Source organism: Embiotoca jacksoni, unplaced genomic scaffold (assembly GCF_022577435.1).
Source record: "Embiotoca jacksoni isolate LCO1_2020_lvr unplaced genomic scaffold, fEmbJac1.0.p SCAF_90, whole genome shotgun sequence".
Classification (NCBI taxonomy): Eukaryota; Metazoa; Chordata; class Actinopteri; family Embiotocidae; genus Embiotoca; species Embiotoca jacksoni.
This window is the reverse complement of record NW_027185448.1, coordinates 616,125-637,441: the sequence shown is the minus strand read 5'-3', so window position 1 is coordinate 637,441 and position 21,317 is coordinate 616,125. Positions and strand designations below refer to the sequence as shown.

General features: G+C 41.0%; 1 protein-coding gene across 2 annotated transcripts; it reads left to right on the top strand.

Moving 5' to 3' along the window:
* The first annotated feature begins 238 nt into the window (after nt 1-238).
* On the top strand, nt 239-21,287 carry srms (src-related kinase lacking C-terminal regulatory tyrosine and N-terminal myristylation sites). Of its 2 annotated transcripts, XM_069141724.1 has the most exons (9): nt 239-1,321; nt 4,493-4,512; nt 6,097-6,218; nt 9,069-9,235; nt 13,812-13,959; nt 14,391-14,549; nt 16,684-16,865; nt 17,958-18,114; nt 18,706-21,287. In XM_069141724.1, the coding sequence occupies exons 1-9, from the start codon at nt 998-1,000 to the stop codon at nt 18,903-18,905; spliced, it is 1,479 nt and encodes a 492-aa protein (XP_068997825.1). In that variant the 5' UTR covers nt 239-997; the 3' UTR covers nt 18,906-21,287. The 2 variants fall into 2 exon arrangements, with proteins under 2 accessions (XP_068997825.1, XP_068997824.1); XM_069141723.1 differs by lacking the exon at nt 4,493-4,512 and having other exon boundaries at nt 241-1,321.
* Nucleotides 21,288-21,317: the final 30 nt, after the last annotated feature.

The window sequence follows — 21,317 nt, the reverse complement described above, 5'->3', positions numbered from 1 at the left end:
ATACACACACACACACACACACACACACATACACACACACACACACACACACACATACACACACACACACACACACACACACACACATACACACACACACACATACACACACACACACACACACACACACATACACACACACACACATACACACACACACACACACACACACACACACACACACACATACACATACACACACACACACACACACACACATACACACACACACACATACACACACACACACACACACATACACACACACACACATACACACACACACACATACACACACACACACACACACACACATACACACACACACACATACACACACACACACACACACAGAGGTCTCCTCCTCCCATCAGCAGGTGTCTGAGCGGCAGGAAGTGCTCCGAGCGCCAAACCCAAACTTTTTACGCACTGCTCCGCCGCCTCACCTTCACCTCCCTCCGCCTCCGCCTCCTCCTCCTCCTCCCCCCACCGGACCGTTTCACACCTGAACGTTAAAAACCTGCACAAAAAAGAATAAATTCCATCCAGATTACGGGGATGAACCTTTCTTCGCGGGGAGCCATGGTCTCTCGGTCTCAGTTCATGTTGGGTCACGACGCCGAGTCCTCGCAGGGAACCGATCCGACTTGGATGGCCTCCATTCCCGTTTCCGCATTCCCGCAGCCACCGTGCGCACTGCAGGCGCGGAGCTAAGATCCACGATCTCAACAGAAAAAACTGGTTCCTCCGGCTAATCTACTGCTGGCGGTGCAGTATGTGTGCAGCCAGAGGACGGACGGTAACCCGGAGGACGGAGCTGCTGGTGACCGCGGGCTGTGAGAGGCCGTTTTTTCTGCGGACTGATAGCCGCTGAAGCGCGTCGCATTGATCGCTGTTAGAATAAAGAAGATAAAGCCGCCGCCGCTCCTTCATGTCCCGGGATGGAGAGTTGCTGCCGCTCCTGCATGCCGTGCTGTAGCCGGCTCTGGAACTGGATATGGCCCGACTTCCGCTACCCGAACGTCCCCAACCACAACCATGTCATCGCCAACCCGGCGGCGCAGGTGACCGAGATCCGCACCGTGTCCGGGGACATCCGCGTGCCGTCGCCCAAGAAGCGGCCGGTGCAGCTGTACGCGGCGCTCTTCGACTTCGAGGCCCGCAGCGACGACGAGCTGACGGTGAAGGAGGGCGACAAGCTGTCGGTGATCGAGAAGCGCGGGGAGTACGTGCTGGCCAAGAAGCTCACCGGGTCGCTGGAGTCCGGACTCATCCCGGCCAACTACGTGGCTCTGCTGCAGGACGAGTTCGCCAAACACAAGTGAGTCCAGAACCAGAACTCTGCCCTCAGATGTTCTGCTTTCCTTCGGTACTGACGTGTCACCTGATCCGTGTGGTGCTGGTGTGTGAACTGGACTTTAATGTGCTGGTTCTGTTGATGTTTCCTTCACGTGTTCACAGACTGACAGAAAGTTGCAGGGAATCAATTAAATATGTGGAGATTTCTATATTTGGAGGAAGTTTGTGGAGGTTTGACCTGCTGCTGGTGATGATGTCACTCTGAACTGACCTCTTACATCATCACCTGCTTTAGTTTTATATGACTCCTTAAAGAAGTGACAGATTGAGGTTCGTTTTCTGAGTCAGGTAATCAATCAAACTGGCAAATATTTTGATTCTGACTTTTTAAAATGGCTAAATTCCACCGCCTCCAGCTGTGCAGAGATGATCAGCTGATTGTTATTGATTGATGAAGGAATATGTCTGAGTTTTGTTTGATAGCTGATTGAATTGGTAGTTTTTCAAAGTAAAATTCTCTGCTTCCAATTTGGAAATATCTCTTCATAGTTATCTGATCACAGTTCGTTCATGAGATGGACAACCTCGTACGAGCGTTGTCTCATTCACACATTTGTAAAATCCTTTTCTTGGTGTTACGTGACAATAAGCTGAATGTCTTTGTGTTGGTAGACATTTAAACATGTGGGCATTTTTCATGTTTTTCTGACACTTTAAAGACAAAATAATCTTCAGATAAATGATCTTAAATGACTCGATGTGACTCATTTTGTCTTTGACAGTTATTTTTAATCATTTTCTTGCAGTGAAAGTTCAGTTTTCTCAAACAAGTCCAGAAATAATCAGTCGATTTAATCAATTCATTCATTGTTGAAGTTGTAAATGAAGCAAAATAGCCCCAAAGAAAATCTGTTTTTGTATATATATGTATATATCTTTTGTTTTTTATACTCGAGTCGCTCAATAGTGAAACTAACTGGCAAATATTTTAATAATCAAGCAAATAAATCCCAGTTTTTCAGCCGATAGTATTAAACTGGACGGTTTGTCAGACAAAACATGTTTGAAGATGTCAGTTTAGGCTTAAAATAATAAATAGAGCTGCATATAATTTGATCTATTATTGATTAATCTGTCATTTTGGTCCATAAATCAGAATATGAAGCCCATCATAATTTCACAAAGCTCAAATTGACATTTTCAGGCGGCTTGTTGTTTTTTGTGAAAATATTCAGTTTACAGAAACTTAAAAACCCTCCAGAGGGAACTGGTGAAGTTTTTGGTTGTAGAGTAACTTGAATAACGTCCATCTGTTGATCAGCTGATCGATGAATCCCTCAGCAGCTCTGTGAGGTCGGTAAATGTTGGCAGCAGCATCCTGGTGTCTTTAAAATCCGGAGGAGCTAAATGTGGCGGCGCCGTGCAGCTGCACGTCCTCCATTATTCATCCGGCCTGCGGGGAGTCGTCATGTTTCAGCACGGCTCCCTCTCCGAGCTTCACTCGGCCGTCGGTGTCGGTGCTGCTGACCCGACCGGCCGACAGGAGGAGGGTCGCCGCAGGCTGCTTGTGTCGCACCTCAGGACGACAACAACCTCCGATTCATTCAGGATGTTACAACGTGACGACACAAGTTTCAGCCTTTTTTTAAATGTTTTATAGCAAATCCAAAGATGAAACCTCCAGTTGTCTCATAAAAACTCTGCTGTTGTTCTTAACAAGAACTTCTGCTGCTTCTGGAGCAGCTTTGATGCATTCAGGACACATTTTAAGGATTTAATTGACATCTTTTGACTCATCTTAAGTCACTAAGCGAAGCAGCTCGTTAAAGTCCAGTTTTCACTTCAGCTCCGTGAAACTAAACATTTATTTCATCTCACTTTCATTTAGAAACTCACAGAAATAATATAGTTATGGGATGTTATCTGCATTACGGGAAATAATCATTTTAAAACCATCTCAGTCGGTTTACATTTCTTCTTTTGAGCTTCTCTGCAGCTCCACCAACCTGTTTCTTGTCTGCATTCATATCAATGAGCCTCTTTTCTGATTGGTTCACACTTTTATGAAGCCAATCACAGCTTGTCTTTGTTCCTGTATCCTGCTGGCTCTGTGACAGATTGACAGCTCCTGTTTTTCTCCCACATTAAAGTCTGGTCACATGTGACGTCAGTGTGAGTTTGTGACATCACAAACTTCAGGAAGTCCAAACGGCACAGTTGCTGAATATGATTTTCATGTATTTCTACGTGTGTCGAGCGAAAAGCTTTTAGGTTCAAATAGTTTGTGACGTTTCCGGCGGTATCAATGATCTTCAACATGATTATAGATAATCAGTTATGTTTTTATTGTTCTGATGTCTGAACATCATGCAGGCGTCTCTTCTTCAGTTTCAGCGGTGTGTTTGAGGGCAGCGGGACATTTCTATGCTCCTTGAGGGTGAATGTTTTCGCTGTTAGACTTCCACCTGCATCATTTCATACAGTGAAAGAAGTTCATCTTTAACACCTAAAAAAATCCTCTTATAGAAATCCAAACATAAGACAGTTTATCTGATTGTAAACTTCAGCTGAACGTTCAGAGACCTGCAAGAGAAATGAAAACAGACAAATCCTGGTTAAAATCATAAAAAATACATGATGTGACAGGAACAGGCAGTAAAGTGCAATACATTTATAAATAGATAAAAAGCAGAAGTTGTTTCTACATGAATATCTTTTTATGGTCTGGGAAGAGATTCTGGTGTTAATTTACTGAGTGAGTGTCATAAAATGGGACTTTAAAACCAAGTTTTAATCTGTAATTTTCACCTTTGATGAAGCCTCATAATATTCCACTAATCAGTTATACAATCTGAAGATCATTTAGATTTGTTTTTCATTAACTATTCATTATTTTCTCTATAAAAGGGTGACAAAATACTTGTTATAATTTCACAGAGCCCAACATGTCGCATTGAAATGGAACTTTTTTGTCTAAAGGGCAAAATAAAATAAAAAAATATGACATTTAAAATGATATAAAAACAGCAGAAAGGAGTGAAATCCTTCCAGTGGACAAACCAGAACTGGAGAATATCACTGAAAAGATGATTAAACGAGCCGTTTAATCATCAGCTACTTTCCCTCCTGTATCGTGTCGTTGTTTTATTCGTTAAACATGTTTTTTTCTGGAACATTTGTTTGTTCTCGTCAGCTCGGTCTCGTTCTCCAACGGTCTGTTTTAACGTCGCTCAGACTCTCGTCCTGTTTGTCGTTGGTTTCTGTGACACTCCCAAAAGACTTACAGTAAACACGGCCGGTATCAGATGTCTGAGCAAACAGGCGGGACTCGAACACACCATGACTCAACAACAGTGACTCGAACACACCATGACTCAACAACAGTGACTCGAACACACCATGACTCAACAACAGTGACTCGAACACACCGTGACTCAACAACCGTGACTCGAACACACCGTGACTCGAACACACCATGACTCGAACACACCATGACTCAACAACAGTGACTCGAACACACCGTGACTCAACAACCGTGACTCGAACACACCATGACTCAACAACAGTGACTCGAACACACCGTGACTCAACAACCGTGACTCGAACACACCATGACTCAACAACAGTGACTCGAACACACCGTGACTCAACAACAGTGACTCGAACACACCGTGACTCAACAACAGTGACTCGAACACACCGTGACTCAACAACCGTGACTCGAACACACCGTGACTCAACAACAGTGACTCGAACACACCGTGACTCAACAACCGTGACTCGAACACACCGTGACTCAACAACAGTGACTCGAACACACCGTGACTCAACAACCGTGACTCGAACACACTGTGACTCAACAACAGTGACTCGAACACACCGTGACTCGAACACACCATGACTCAACAACAGTGACTTGAACACACCGTGACTCAACAACAGTGACTCGAACACACCGTGACTCAACAACCATGACTCGAACACACCGTGACTCAACAACAGTGACTCGAACACACCGTGACTCAACAACCGTGACTCGAACACACCGTGACTCAACAACAGTGACTCGAACACACCGTGACTCAACAACCGTGACTCGAACACACCGTGACTCGGACACACCGTGACTCGGACACACCGTGACTCGAACACACCGTGACTCGAACACACCGTGACTCAACAACCGTGACTCAACAACCGTGACTCGGACACACCGTGACTCAACAACCGTGACTCGAACACACAGTGACTCGGACACACAGTGACTCGGACACACAGTGACTCGAACACACCGTGACTCGAACACACCGTGACTCGAACACACCGTGACTCGGACACACAGTGACTCGAACACACCGTGACTCAACAACAGTGACTCGAACACACCGTGACTCAACAACCGTGACTCGGACACACAGTGACTCGAACACACCGTGACTCAAACACACAGTGACTCGAACACACTGTGACTCGAACACACCGTGACTCGAACACACCATGACTCAAACACACTGTGACTCGGACACACAGTGACTCGAACACACCGTGACTCGACAACCGTCTCATCACTTCTACCGAATTCTCCCGTCGACGTTCCGCGTCGCGTTCGACACTTTGACTCTTCAAACTGAATGTTTCTCTTTTCACGCTCCGACTGTCAGTTCGTAGTTTGTTTATTTGCACTTGTGCTTTTTCACTCATTCTTCTTCATTCAATCATCCACTCGTTGTGTCATGTGACTGTTCATCCTCTCGTCCCTCCGTCTCTGTCTCCGTGTCCGTGTCCGTCTCCGTCCAGGTGGTACTACGGGAACATAAACCGTGTGAAAGCCGAGAAGCTGCTGCTGGCGTCCCAAAACAAAGATGGCTCCTTCCTGGTTCGCATCAGTGAGAGTCACAGCGACGAGTACACCATCTCTGGTAGGTGACCTCTGACCTTTTACTTTTCACATGTCTCCTTTCCGCCCTGATTTCTTCCCACTTTGCTCTTATTTTGTCTTCTTGATTTCTTTCATGAAACCAGAATTCAAACTTCCATTTTCATGTCAGTTATTCTTTGTATGTAGAAGATCTGCTTTACTCACGTTAATACATCAGGAGGAGGAAGAGGAAGAGGAAGAGGAGGAGGAGGAGTTAAATACATGAAAACATTAATAACCTGTAATTAATGACTTTATAATTAGTTAATAAATCGTTTTTACTAATCCTTTAGTTTTATTTCAGTTGTAAATCATAAGTAAGAAAACTTTTGTGTTCCCCGATTGTTGACAAATCGTCCTCTAATCCGACACTTTGCTTTTTTAACATTTTAAAGGTCCCATATTTCACTTTTCTGGTGTTTTATTTGCAGTCTTGATCCATAAGAAGATATTTTGGCAGTTTTAATAACCCAAAAACTGTCATAGTATATTTTTACATCTTCCTTCAGCCTCTTTCTGCACATAAAGGTTAGGACAGCGGGCCGTGCTGAGGGCGGAGATATGACATCAGTGTAAGTTTGTGACATCACAAACTGAAGGGAGTCCAAACAGCACAGTGGCTGAGTACTGTGAAAGTATTTTGACAATTTCACAGGATTTATATAGAAACTAAACCTGCTTTATAATAGAAAAGGAAATAAAAATATGAATTTATACAAGACGGGACCTTTAATTCATTTTGACTGCTGCATCATTATTGAACAGAAACAAACAACCTTATTATTACCAAAACATTTTTACCTAAACGGGACATTTTATTAACTGTTAATAAATACATGAATCACATTTTATGATAAATGATCCTTTTGCAGAAAGCTGAGCTTCCTACTGAGAAACAGACAGACAGACAGAGACAGACAGAGACAGACCAGAGACAGACCAGAGATAGACAGAGACAGACCAGAGACAGACCAGAGATAGACAGAGACTTTGTGGACGTGAACATGAGACTGAATGGAGACGACTGAAGATCTTTTCTGCAGTCGTTTGCAAGTGTTCAGCTCTCTCAGCCACTCGATCATTCCTCCTCCTCCTCCTCCTCCTCCTCCTCCTCCTCCACCCGTCATCCACCCTGCCCTGTCCTGTCCTGTCCTCCATCCATCACCTCCTCCCGTCTCTACTGCCCTTCTGTCTCTCAAGGTCTTAATCTCCCCGTGTTTGATTTCCTCCGTCTGCTCTGAGAGGTGAAACCGTCCTCCGGCAGCCATGTTGGACATCCAGCTGTAATACTGCTGTTAAAAAGGATGTTTGTTTTGGATTTAGAGACAACAGTCCAGAGTTACTGCGTTTGGTGGATCGACTTTACAATTATTGATTCATAATCGTATTAATAAAATGTGTAACTGCACTTGAGCTGATTTGTATGAGTTAATAGAACAGCAGAGACAGACAGAGACAGACAGACAGAGACAGACAGAGACAGACAGAGACAGACAGACAGAGACAGACAGACAGAGACAGACAGACAGACAGACAGACAGACAGACAGACAGACAGACAGACAGACAGAGACAGACAGACAGACAGACAGACAGAGACAGACAGACAGACAGACAGACAGACAGACAGACAGAGACAGACAGACAGACAGACAGACAGAGACAGACAGACAGAGACAGACAGACAGAGACAGACAGACAGACAGACAGACAGAGACAGACAGACAGACAGACAGACAGCAGTGGGACTCTTAGTCTGTTTGTGAAGATCAGTGGAAGAGATCAAGAATATAAACATACGAGGGTGAAACCATGTCGTCCAAAATTGCATAAAAAAGTCAAAGTATATGAGAAGGATGAGTGAGAAGAGAGACGTGAACAGATGGACTAAAGGGGAACCGGTCACCGGGCCGGGACCCAGAAGGACCCGGAAGGACCCGGAAGGACCCAGAAGGACCCGGAAGGACCCAGAAGGACCAGCTGATTTCAACGGTTTATTTCAAGCTCAAAGTGTGTAAACATTCAGAGTCCAGCGTGTTCAGTCACACTAACCTACATTTTTAAAGCCACTTCAGCACTTTTTTCTTGAACGAGCTCTCAGCTGTTTCTCCTCTGACTTCATCTTCGGTGACTCTTTTCCTCTTCATCGGTCTGTCCTCCATCCTCTCCGTTGCTCCACCTCCTCCTCCTCCTCCTCCTCCTCCTCCTCCTCTCTCCCATTCTTCAAGGTCTTTCAGGTCTCGGGGGAAGTGCTGCAGTTATAGGAGGTCAACTTTCACTGTGCTCGTCCTCCTGAAATACGCATCATCAGGACTGAGTGTGAAGGCTTCATTGCACATTTACACTTGTTACATTTTCTCACGTCCATGTTTTTATGGACGTGTTGAGTCTTTGCAGAAATTCATCGCATCCGCGTCTGAATTACATGAAACGGACACAAACACGCAGATATCTTGATATTTTTCTATTAGATGAGATGATGAAATGCTTTTAAACTCCACGTGTACTGCATCTAATCTATATGTGCAAAAATCATTTGACAGATGTTGTCAAGTTTCAATTTTAACATATTTTGAGCATCAAAACACCCAAATAATGTTTAATCAGCTGCAATTAGATGGAATAATGTTTCTCCTTCTACAGGTTCTCTGCATGTTCAGTTTTATTTATTTTTTTGCACAAAATCACCATCTAACAGAGAAAATGCATCTTTGTCCGTCTTCGATGGTGAAACAATCACATTTTAACACACAAGAACTCTTCGACATCTCGAACATGATTGCGGTGTTGAGTTCGGCCGTGGGTGGAAATGGTTTCTGTGTAGAAATAACTGCCGTCTCTCGTCCTTCCAGCCCGGAGTGAGGGGAAAGTGTACCACTTCAGGATCCAGCGCTCCTCCATCGGAGCGTACTTCGTGTCGGATAAGATCTCCTTCGCCACGCTGGGAGAGCTGATCTCGTACTACCAGAAGAACCCTCGCAGCCTCGGGGTTCTGCTGGAGGAACCCTGCGCCCAGCAGGTAGGACGCTGAACAAGTGGGGTTGGGTTTTTATTTCTATCCTTGTGAGGACACGCTGACATGACGCTGACTGTTACTGTCGCATTCAATTTTGCAGAGCTGCAGTCGAGACTTTAAAGAGCTTTAAAGAGCTTTAAAGAGCTTTAAAGCGCACTGACTTATTGTCATTAAACTGTTATTTAAACTCTAATTTACAGTTTTGATGAAAAATTTCTTACTATAACATGTCATCCAAAATTGCGACACCAGTATGACATTTTTCATGTCATAAAATATTATAAAAATGTCTTACTATAACATGTCGTTCCAAATTGCATAAATATATTTTGGTCTCCCAGTTGTTGAATTTAGTTTTGTTTTTTTTATTCAGGTGGGACTTTAAAACAAAATTGCCTTAAAGTTTAAAAAAAATCAAATTGGTCCTCACAAAGATAGAAGTACAACAGACACACAGTTGGCAGCCGTCACGTCCCTGAAAGCAGTCACATCAACATATAATTCATCTTGTAAAGTCGTACATTCTTTTCATAAAACCTCTTTGTTGTAAAGAACGCAGGTTATAGATTGTAAATAAAAATAAAAAAAAACAGCAAAAGATCTTTGATTATTTGACGTTGACGCTCCAACAGTCATTCAAAAGTTCTCTGGCTCACTGGCTTGTTTCCATGGTAACAGCGTGTCACTTTAAGACATGAAGTGCCTGATAATTATCTTCAGAGATACTTGAATTCTTCACTTTCTTTCCCCTCCTTAACGTTACGTGAGCTAAAAATGGCGCCCAGCTGACTGAAGTGGATCTTCGTCAACAGCAGTCACGACTCTCAGCAGCACTTCCCCCCCGACGCTAATCACGCCGAGTCAAACGTCGAATCCCCGAATGTTTCGGCGTCTCCTCGATTCCAGCAGCTTTTGTTCATTCTGAAACAATTCATCTGTCTTCATGAGGCGTGACGCTTTCACGTTCACCAACGGAGCAGCTGGCAGACAAACATGTTTAGAGAGTAATTAAACACAATCAGGTATTTGGAGCGTTTTTTAGAGTACGATCACGTGACCTGCTTATTATTATTAGTTCAGTTTTTAATCGTACTGTAGCGCGTTTTATTTTGAAAAGTCTAAAACATTTCAGAGGCATGATTCTGATTCTGATTCTCCACAAGCAGCCAAAAACATTTCCTGCTTCGCAGTGTTTACCGGAAAATAATCCACGCCTGTCACATTAATATTTCAAACAAGGAGGAAATAAAAGTATCGGTATGAAACAAATAAAATCAGGTGCCGGCGTTGAATAACAAACCGCTTTAACCTGATCTGACCTGCCGGGGACGTCCTCTGATTCTTTGTCCTCGTTGGTGAATGCAGAAAAAACACACACACACACACACACACACACACACACACAGGTCTTTCTATCTTTATGAGGACGTAACCTTGTCCTTAACCCAGACTTAAACCTCATCCTAACCTGAATCTTAAATCCAGATCTGAACCCTCAAATTGTTTTTTTTAAAGTTGATTATCATCCAAAACATTTATTTAAAATAATTTTCCTTCATCATTTCCGTGTCATTTTCTTTTAATTCAAAGCAGTTTTATAGATTTTAATATTTAATGTTTAAACCTGAATCAATCTACGAATTGTTCTGATTTATTTTTCATGTGTGTTATTTGAACTTTATGATTCTGCTGCAGCTTCATGAGTTGATGTGATTTAAAAAAATGTTGAAGTATTAAAATCTGTGATTTTTGGTTTATATTTCAAACGATCAGCAATCAGCTGCACGAATCAGCTGCACACGTCAAAGCTGCCAAAATGTTTATTATAGACTTTAAATCAATACTTTTAACAAAACGTTTTTCTCATCATTTATATATCTATATATCTATATATATATATATATATATATATATATATATATATATATATATCATTGCTTCTTGCTGCAGTGTCTCTGGACTCAGTCGGATGTTTGAGGTCTTAAACTAAGGAGATAAATCTGTTTTTAAAAGATGAGACACCTGCAAGCGTTAAAGCTTCAACAAACTAAATGTTCTGTCATTAAAACTAACTTCATACTTTTAATCCTTTTTTTATCGACTCAGAACGAGGTTCTTGTTTCCGTAGAGGAACAGTTGATAAAGCAGGATTTCATTTGTTGTTCTGATTCCTTTGTTTGATTTTTGTCTCTAAAAATCAGATTAATTCTGATGTTATAATAAACTGTCAAAAGTAATAAACTGTTGAAAGTCCAAGTGGTTTGATTTGTCACTGAAAACTATCAGTGAGGTTATTTCATGCGTAATAGAGTCGAGGATTAATAAAACAAACTGCTTTTGTTCCCATCCTTTGAAACATGCCTCATTTATTTTGATTAAAAGATGCTGAAAAGCTCAAATCTGTTTGAAGTTACTGACTGAAATGCAGCAAAAAGATGAAACCAAACGTCCCTGATTTCAATTTATTTGTCTTTTTTTTAATTTCAGTTTGTTTTGGAAAATGTACTGAAATCTTTAGTCTGGTAACTTTTCTGTGTTGATAAAGTTGAGCAACACGTTGTTTTATGTGTCACCTGATCAACACTTCAAATTATTTTTTTAATATTAAATCACAATGATTTGTTGTTTCGTATTCGTTTAAATTTTTTACCTAATAGTTATTTAATTTATTGATCAACATTTCATTGATTGTTTGACTTTGATCATTCGAAGGAAATGTTTTGTGGCACCTGATTGTTGATGGCAATAAATTTGTCATAAAATTGCTGAATTCATGTGACATTTATTTAAACTGATCTGTTGTCCATTTAAATTCATTCAATCATTCATTCAATCGTTCATTCATTCATTCATTCAATCATTCATTCATTCAGTCATTCAATCATTAAATCATTCATTCATTCATTCATTAAATCATTCAATCATTCTTTCATTCATTAAATCATTCAATCATTCATTCATTACATCATTCATTCATTCATTCAATCGTTCATTCATTCATTCAATCATTCATTCAATCATTAAATCATTCATTCATTAAATCATTCATTCAATCATTAAATCATTCATTAAATCATTCATTCATTAAATCATTCAATCATTCATTCATTCATTCATTCATTCAATAATTAATTCAATTGTTTATTCAATCATTCATTCATTCATTCAATCATTCATTCATTCATTAAATCATTCATGCAATCATTCATTCATTCATTCATTAAATCATTCATTCAATCATTAAATCATTCATTCAATCATTCATTCATTCATTCATTCATTCATTCATTCAATCATTAAATCATTCATTCATTCAATCATTCAATCATTCATTCATTCATTCATTAAATCATTCATTCATTCAATCGTCCAATCATTAAATCATTCATTCATTAAATCATTCAATCATTCATTCACTAATTAATTCATTAAATCAATCATTCATTCATTCAATCATTCATTCATTCAATCATTCATTCATTCAATCATTAAATCATTCATTCAATCATTCGTTCATTAAATCATTCATTCATTCAATCATTCATTCATTCAATCATTAAATCATTCATTAAATCATTCAATCATTCAATCATTCATTCATTCAATCATTAAATCATTCATTCTATCATTCATTCATTCATTCATTCAATCATTAAATCATTCATTAAATCATTCATTCATTCAATCACTCATTCAATCATTCATTCAATCATTCATTCATTCATTCAATCATTCATTCATTCATTCAATCATTCAATCATTAAATCATTCATTCAATCATTCATTCATTCAATCATTCAATCATTCATTCATTCATTCACTCATTCACTCATTTATCTTAAACTTACACACTTTGCTGCTGAAGTGTTGATACGTCGTCTGAAGGGAAATCATGTCATCAAACCTGAGAGGAAAACCAACATTAAGAATATTTGTGAATGTAAAAAACAGATTTTAATGTGACAAACAGATGAAGAACTGAATGTTTGGTTATTTCAACATGATGCTCAAAGGTTATAAATTACAAAAGATTTATCTAAAAGGGAAAATGTAACATTTTGCAGAGAAAAATGAACATAATAAACATTTGTTTTTATTTCTTTATTTTATTTCCATCACGCCAGAAAACCGAGTGTTTTGGGAACGTGCCAAGAATTATAATTTAAAATCTTTATATTTTACTCATTTTTAACCCAAATTAAAGATGTACTTTGTTTTAATTAAACAAAAGAGACTCAGTAGTGTTTCCAGCTGTTTTTCCTGCAGGAGAACAATTCATCAACAAACATACCAGCATCATGAAAATTCTGCAACTCAGCAGTTTCGGCTTCAACTCTGATATTCTCACAGTCGAGCTTCTTTCTGTGTCTCAGCATCTTTTTACTGTGTAGTCTGAGGAGTTATTTTAAAACTGCTGAGTCATACAATATTTAAAATGCCAGCTTTACAAAATGTGTAAACACAACTGTGCTGCTGCTGAGCTGCTCGGTCGCTCGTGTCGCTGCAGAATTTGTTTTGGCCTGCTTTTGTTTTTAGAAATGTGGAAGTCGTCGGTACTCAGCGTGTTGTGTTTGTGCAGCGGGAGCTGTTCGACATGGAGCCGTGGGAGAGGCCGCGGGAGGAGTTCAAACTCCACAAGAAACTGGGAGAGGGACACTTTGGACAGGTGTGGGAGGCCCTGTGGACGACGGAGAACAAGAACGTGGCCATAAAGATGCTCAAACAAGGTAGAGACACGCCTCCCTGAACACCTGGTAGTGGGCGGAGCTTCTGCGGCCTCAGAGCATTACTCCAGCTGTCAGAAATGAACGTTGTATTTCATGTTTGTTAATGTCTGAAAAACTCCGTTTGTAATTTACAAGCTGAACCGTCAGACTCGATCCATTCACACTGATTCAGGCTCAGATTACTGAATTATTGCAGCAGGTTTGAGAGGGTTGGGCTCTGCGCTGCGGTGGATTAATGAACTGTGCGGGGGGGTGAGGGGGGGGGCTCTGCCACAATTCAGTTGCGCTTGGCAGATTTAGCATATCAAAAAGAGTGTTTATAAAGATGGATGCAAAGTCAAATGAACGACACGTAAGCAAAAACAAAGATGACGATGAAATAAGAGATCAATTCACCCATATTTCTGTTTCTCCTCTTCTTCCTCCTCCAGAGGACACGAAGCAGGACGAGTTTGTGAAGGAGGTCCAGGCGCTGAAGAGCCTCCATCACCCGAAGCTCATCCAGCTGCTGGCCATGTGCTCCCGAGGAGAGCCGGTCTACATCGTGACCGAGCTCATGAGCAAAGGAAGCCTGAAGTCCTACCTCGCCTGTGAGTGTTCAAACACGATGAAGCTCGAAGTCTGGAGAGAAGTTACACTGAAAACACTCACGATCTCTGATCTACCAACTGAAAATCAGATTTACAAAGCTTTGTGCATGATGTGTTTTCCAGTCGACACACAAACACCAAGAAAACAACAAGTCAGTCTGTCAGAAGTGTTTCCTGTCCCAGTTTCCCAGCAGCACTACAAACAGCATGTATTTGTGTATTTGTGTATTTGTGGCGACACGAAGAGTCTCAAACATCCACAAACATCCGTAAATACACATCGAACAACCTGTAAAATAAATATGAAACAACATTTGTACAAACAGGAAGCTTTTTGAAAGCCAAAACGATCAGATCTGTGAAGTTTAAGTTCAAAATCAGTTTGTAAAACATAAATAATTATTCAGTGGTGGAACGTAACGCAGTACGTTTACTCAAGTTATGTAATTAAGTACAATTCTGCCCTTCTGGTACTCGATTATGTCCATTTTTCTGCTACTATAAATTCCCAATCTTCTACATTTATTCAACAGCTTTAGTTACTTTTCAGATGAAGATTTTCTACCTAAAATATATAATTAGTTTCTATATGTATATTGATATACACAGATTGACTCTTTAACAGTATCATGTGTTACAATCAGCTCTTTAATAACAACATTCAAATTCTGCTTAATTTACATCTGATGAATATAAAAACACTCTAAAGTGGGACATTTTGCATAATTGATTTGTTTGCTTTTAATAATTTAAGTACATTTTGCTGACGGCACTTGTGTACTTTTACTTCAGTAAGATTTTTGATGCAGACTTCTTGTAATTCAGTATATTTTTCATTGAGTAATAGTACTTTTACTTAAGTAAAAGATAAATACTGCTTCAACCAATTGTTTATTCAGATAATGTTGTGTGCATTTGTAAACATTGTTTACGTGTTCAAACTGCTTTGAGTGTAGACTGAAAAAAAGGTATTTGTGAGAACCCAAAAATAACCCACAAATCATTGTAAACTTTATTTTGTGACCAATTTAAGTTGAATTTCTTTCTGTAATAGTGGAATCCATCAATGAGATCAGAGATCTTGCGGTAAATCGGTGACACAGAAAGCATTTTGTTGGGATTCATTTCCTGTTTCTGAGCGGCTGCTTTAATGTGCCGAGAGGTTTCCAGAAGCCGGTTACTCTACCTGCATCCTCGGTTGGAGAATTTCAGCCCTTTCCTTCGATTTGTTTTTTTTGGAAAGCCCTTTGAAACGGTATTTAGGCCAAGTGACGTTAAATCTCTTCCTCCTTCAAATCCAAAGCAAATGGAATTATAATCTGCGTCCTGGCAGGAATATTGTTCTGACATTTTACAAAAGGGCTTTAATCACAGCCACGTCTTAGTGAGGGGTCGACTCACATGTTCCTCATGCCAGCGGATGTTTTTTTTAGTTCTTGGTGCATGTCATTACTGTATTTATCTGCTTTCTGCACAGAATTAAGCTCTTTTATTTTGGTTCTGCTGACACGTCTGCTGTGTTTCACTGAAAGTCTCCACAGGCTGAGGAGGAAACAGAAGAGTCAGTAATCGCTGTTTCCGAGCAGAACTGGATCTGCCGTGACGATCTGGTGTGTAAAGAACAACCGGAGCAGAACAGCTTTCACCTGAAAATCACGTCCTTAGCGAGCAGTTACAAGTCATTATTTACAATCAGAGCAGGAAAATGAAACGTCCCTCAATTACTCTTCTACCGTGGTGTAGAAACCTTCAGAGTCTTTACGAGACTCGTATTCAAATGAGAAACACGTTAAAATGAACCAGAATCTATTTACATGATCCAAAAATGTTAAAAACAGACACGAAACAATTGGCATGAAATATAGCTTAAATTATCCTAAAAAAAAAACAACAACATTTCTTTTGTATAATCAAAACAAAAGATTTAAATATCTACTGCAAATTTTAATACAGCAAAAACATGCTGAGTTCCTTCACGGTGTCACATTACTTCATGAATAAGCCCGAGGCGTGACTTCTGAAGGCTCAGCTGCTCATCACTTATGTAATGAGCATAGCTGAGTGACTCTGTGTGTGTGTGTGTGTGTGTGTGTGTGTGTGTGTGTGTGTGTGTGTGTGTGTGTGTGTGTCTCAGCCGCTGAAGGCCAGGTGCTGACGTCGGCTCACCTCATCTACATGGGCAGTCAGATTGCGGAGGGCATGGCCTACCTGGAGGACAGGAACATCGTCCACCGGGACCTGGCTGCCAGGAACATCCTGGTGGGAGACGATCTGGTCTGCAAGGTGGCCGACTTTGGACTGGCTCGCATCATCAAGGTGAGGCGGGGTGTGTGTGTGTGTGTGTGTGTGTGTGTGTGTGTGTGTGTGTGTGTGTGTGTGTGTGTGTGTGTGTGTGTGTGTGTGTGTGTGTGTGTGTGTGTGTGTGTGTGTGTGTGTTAAAAACAAAATATACACGCACGAGTTTTTAGTTGTTGTTTTCTAGAAGCATTTTTTTTTTTTGTCTATTTTCTTTTATGTATTTTCTGCTTTCTGTCCGTTAACACTTGTATACTTTATGTAAATGTCCTTCTGTTTGTTCAGCATCGTAGAAAAAACAGCTGCTGCACTCACATCTGCATAATTTACTTGTTTATGAGCAAAAACAAAAGCCTGAATATTTGATTTATGAAGAGGCTGTTTGAGTTAGGAAGAGACAATATTTAAACATTATCATAAATACTTCCGAGACAATAATTTTTACTGTGAATAAATGAAACACTCATAATTTAAACCCTGTAAAAACATAAACATTGTGATTGGCCGTGGTGCGTACCATTTCCCAGCATGCCTTCTTCAATCTTCGGCACATTATTCACTAGAGCTGATTGTGCTGCTGCCACTGCTTCCAACTATAAGGCTATAAAGTAATGTAAATATAAAACCTGCTGTATGATCAGACTGATGAAGGGCAGTATGATGATTGGCAGCCTAACTCACACAGTACCACCACATTTCCCATTGGGCGGCACGGTGGTGCAGTGGTTAGCACTGTCACCTCACAGCAAGGAAGGTTCTGGGTTCGAATCCGGTCCTGGGTCTTTCTGTGCGGAGTTTGCATGTTCTCCCTGTGCTTGCGTGGGTTCTCTCTGGGTTCTCTGGCTTCTTCCCATCATCCAAAAACATGCACCTCAGGTCAGGTTACCTGGCGCCGCACTAGTGGCGCAAGGTTGCATATAACATTACGCAAATCTGTACGCTTCTTGTTTATTTTGATCATTTTAGACCGTTAAGGACATTTTCATTCACCATGAGGCTTCTCTGGAGGCCATTTTTGTTGTTGTTGTTTGCATAAAAGACCTAATTTGTGGACACTTGGTGGATTAACCGTTGTGTTTAACCCTTCACCTTCACCTCCATCCATCTCTCCAGGACAGCGTGTACACAGCCAGCCGCAGCACCAAGATCCCGGTACGGTGGACGGCTCCCGAGGCGGCGATTTACCAACGCTTCTCCGTAAAATCGGACGTGTGGTCGTTCGGGGTGTTGCTGTACGAGATGATGTCACGCGGCAAAATGCCTTATGAAGGTATAGCAACGAATATTTCTATTTTCTGTGACTGTGTGCTCATCTGTTTGTTAATCAATGGGAAGGTATTGAAGGTATGCAGCGCTGACTCGGGTACATCCTTTTTGGAGCCGACCTCTAGTGGCACTCGCTGGTATTGCAGCTGAAGACACTTCTGGATCAGAACCATTTTACAGACCTGAAGCTACGAACACTTTTATATCCAGTCTGTCAAATTAAACGACACATACATGTGATTTATGTCTTCGGTGGGAACCAGTGGGCTCGAAGCAGAGTTCAACAAAGATTAAGTGAGCATCACTATTATGAGATGTTGCTTTTGGTCTTTTCAAGGTTTACAATAATAAAAGTGTTGAATCTCAGCTGTCTTATCATTACTTTTTAATCAATGAGTGATCATATTAAGTGCTTTAAAGAACATCTGGACTGAATTACGTTGGGGGAGTGGTGTTGATTTTACCTTTAAAAGTTAAGATGTTGCATCAATTCTTTTTGGATCTGCAGTCGGACATTCGCTTCCTTTTTGTGCCTGAAAAAGAAAAGTTACAAAAATGAGCTGATTACTTTTCATTTTCTGTTCCTCTCCTTCAGGGAAAAGCAACAAGGAAGTGCTGGACCTGCTCTCGTCCGGGTTCCGGCTGCCCTGTCCGACCCGCTGTCCGCAGAACATTTACCGCATCATGATGGACTGCTGGGCCGCCGAGCCCTCCAAGAGACCCTCGTTCCACGCCCTGCACAGCCAGCTGGACACCATATACGCCAGGATATATTTCAAGACCATAGAGGTATAGAAAGAGAGGAGGAGGACACGGAGGACGGAGATCTTCGGCAGCAGCTGGTCAGGAGACCACGAAAAAATAAAGAAGGAATCCGCCCTCACGACGGGGGTACTTCCCAAACACGGAGGTGTGACAGGACACGAGGTGGAGGGAGGAGGAAACGCTCCGGATGGATGATCGGTAAAATGAAAGAGGACACACACACTGCATGGGAACCAAAAAAATGAGGAACACTTCATTTCTCAGGCTAAAAGACTGACGAGCCTGAGAAAGGTGTGTAAATACACTTCTACCTAAAAGAAAGAAAAGCCCTCAGCACATTCACAGAACCGACTCTTTTTAATTTTGTACCCTCTTGTGTTTTATAAACGATTGTTTATTACTTCTTCTGTACGTGCCATGTCCGTGGATGCACACTTTGAACTCACAGGCCAGGACGTCAATCAATCAATTGTCTTTTGACTGCGAAGCCAGAAGTAAAATGGAGATTATATGTGCAATAATTAAATGCTTGCTGGGTTGTTGTTGTTTTTTTAGCCACGCTAGCGGTTTGAGTCTAGAGACGCTAACACCAACCGGTCTGTTGGTTTTACACTTCTGGACTGGAGTTAAATATCTGGACGTCAGTCGGATTGATTGATATTTAATACAGATGTCAGACTAGACATTCCTCCGTTTCAACACTTCAGTTTTTTTAGTTAAACTTGTAAAAAAAACAGTAATTTCCCATCAGGGTCATCAGTGCTTTGAAGTTAAAGGACGGACCAGTATTGAACTTTTACAGCACTTCCAACGTTCATACAGCATTCAAGGGTTGTTCTTCAAAAGGAAAACTCTGACATTTATGGGATGTACACTTATTTGCTCTCCATCAGTAGATGAGACGGTTGATTCCGCTCCAGTCGTACATTAAACCTGAAGGACTTTTGTCTGCCAGAGAGCGTAATTACAAAAACCCTGTCGACACCGTTGTTACGTCACAGGCTCCGCCCCCCTACCTCCTATGCTACTGCTACAGCTGTAAAATGGTGAATACGGTATTTTGAGTGTCACGACCAACAGGAAGCGACTCGATTTTGGTTCGATAACATTTGGAAAGTCTGGAAAAGCCACGCGATTAGTTAGCATGGGGCTAAAACGTAAGTTAGCTGTTTGTCTCACCAGACACCACATTTAAAAACTCTGTTTACTGTGAAATATACACAGATTTATCTGGCGATGAAAGCCTTAATCAGCACTTTGTTAAAATGTTTGACTTAAATGTAACGTACCTTTAATTATATGTAAAGGTTCTGCACTATTTATTTAAAGGATCTGTGTGTAGAATTTAGTGGCATCTAGTGGTGAGGTGGCAGATTACAACCAACTGAACATTATAGGTGATTATATGCACTAATAAAAACTTAATTACGAAGATTATATTATGTTCCTACATCCTACAAACTGAACTTGTAACTATGGAGCTCGATCCAGGAGGCTATTATTAGCCTAGCTTAGCATAAAGACTGGAAGCAAGAGGAAACAGCTAGCCTGGCTTTGTATAAAGTTAAAAAAAAGTGTATTTGACGCACGGACATCAGAGTGGTAGCAACTGTTGCTAAGGAAGCAAATAAATTGAAATATTGGAGACAAAGATTTGAGAGACGCTAAATTGACGACCCTTGACCTTCACTTTTGCACCACTCAGACAGACATTACTTTTTTTTTGTCCCCACAAGTTTTAGTTTCCTGTCTTCACGGGGCCTCTAGCGTGGCTTCACACCGTTAGTCTCGTTATTAACCCGCAAAGCATCAAGTATTTTATTCTGTCTACCTTCTGTTACAGGGATTTACAAAGTTGGTTTTTTTTGCAACCCTTTGCGTAATCTAATCCAGCTCGATTACTGTGTCCCTAAAATAATATTTAAACTGTTTCTGTCTTTTTGAGATGCATTTTAATGGTGACTGGCCAAATGCTTGAAAAGCCATGTGGGCCACGGTGCCATGTGTACAGGCCTTAAGTTATCCAAGCTCTTCTAAAGGCCCCCGAATAAAAGGCCAGTTACAACAAGAGTGCCTATGTTTACACTGCAGACACTGTACACACACTAAACTATGAAGTATGGTAGCGAACACTGAGGTAAAGAAGACCTGCAGGGCCAATCAGCCACAGACGACTGTTTTTCGGGGGGTTTCTGCATCACAAAATTGTACAATGATGTTGCAACCTGCAATGCAATTTGAGAACAATGCAACTTTGGTCTTTTATGCATGACATTTTTCCAGCAGACAAAGCCGAGTTCAGGAAACTTGAGCCATAATCACCAAATCACAAGTCTGAGTTTGTGTCTTTGCCTGTGTGCCATCAGGTACCGAACACCAGTAATGCAAAGAATAAAGTATTTTAAGTATTGTTTTGAAGCGTGTCTGTGATTGCGATCATCA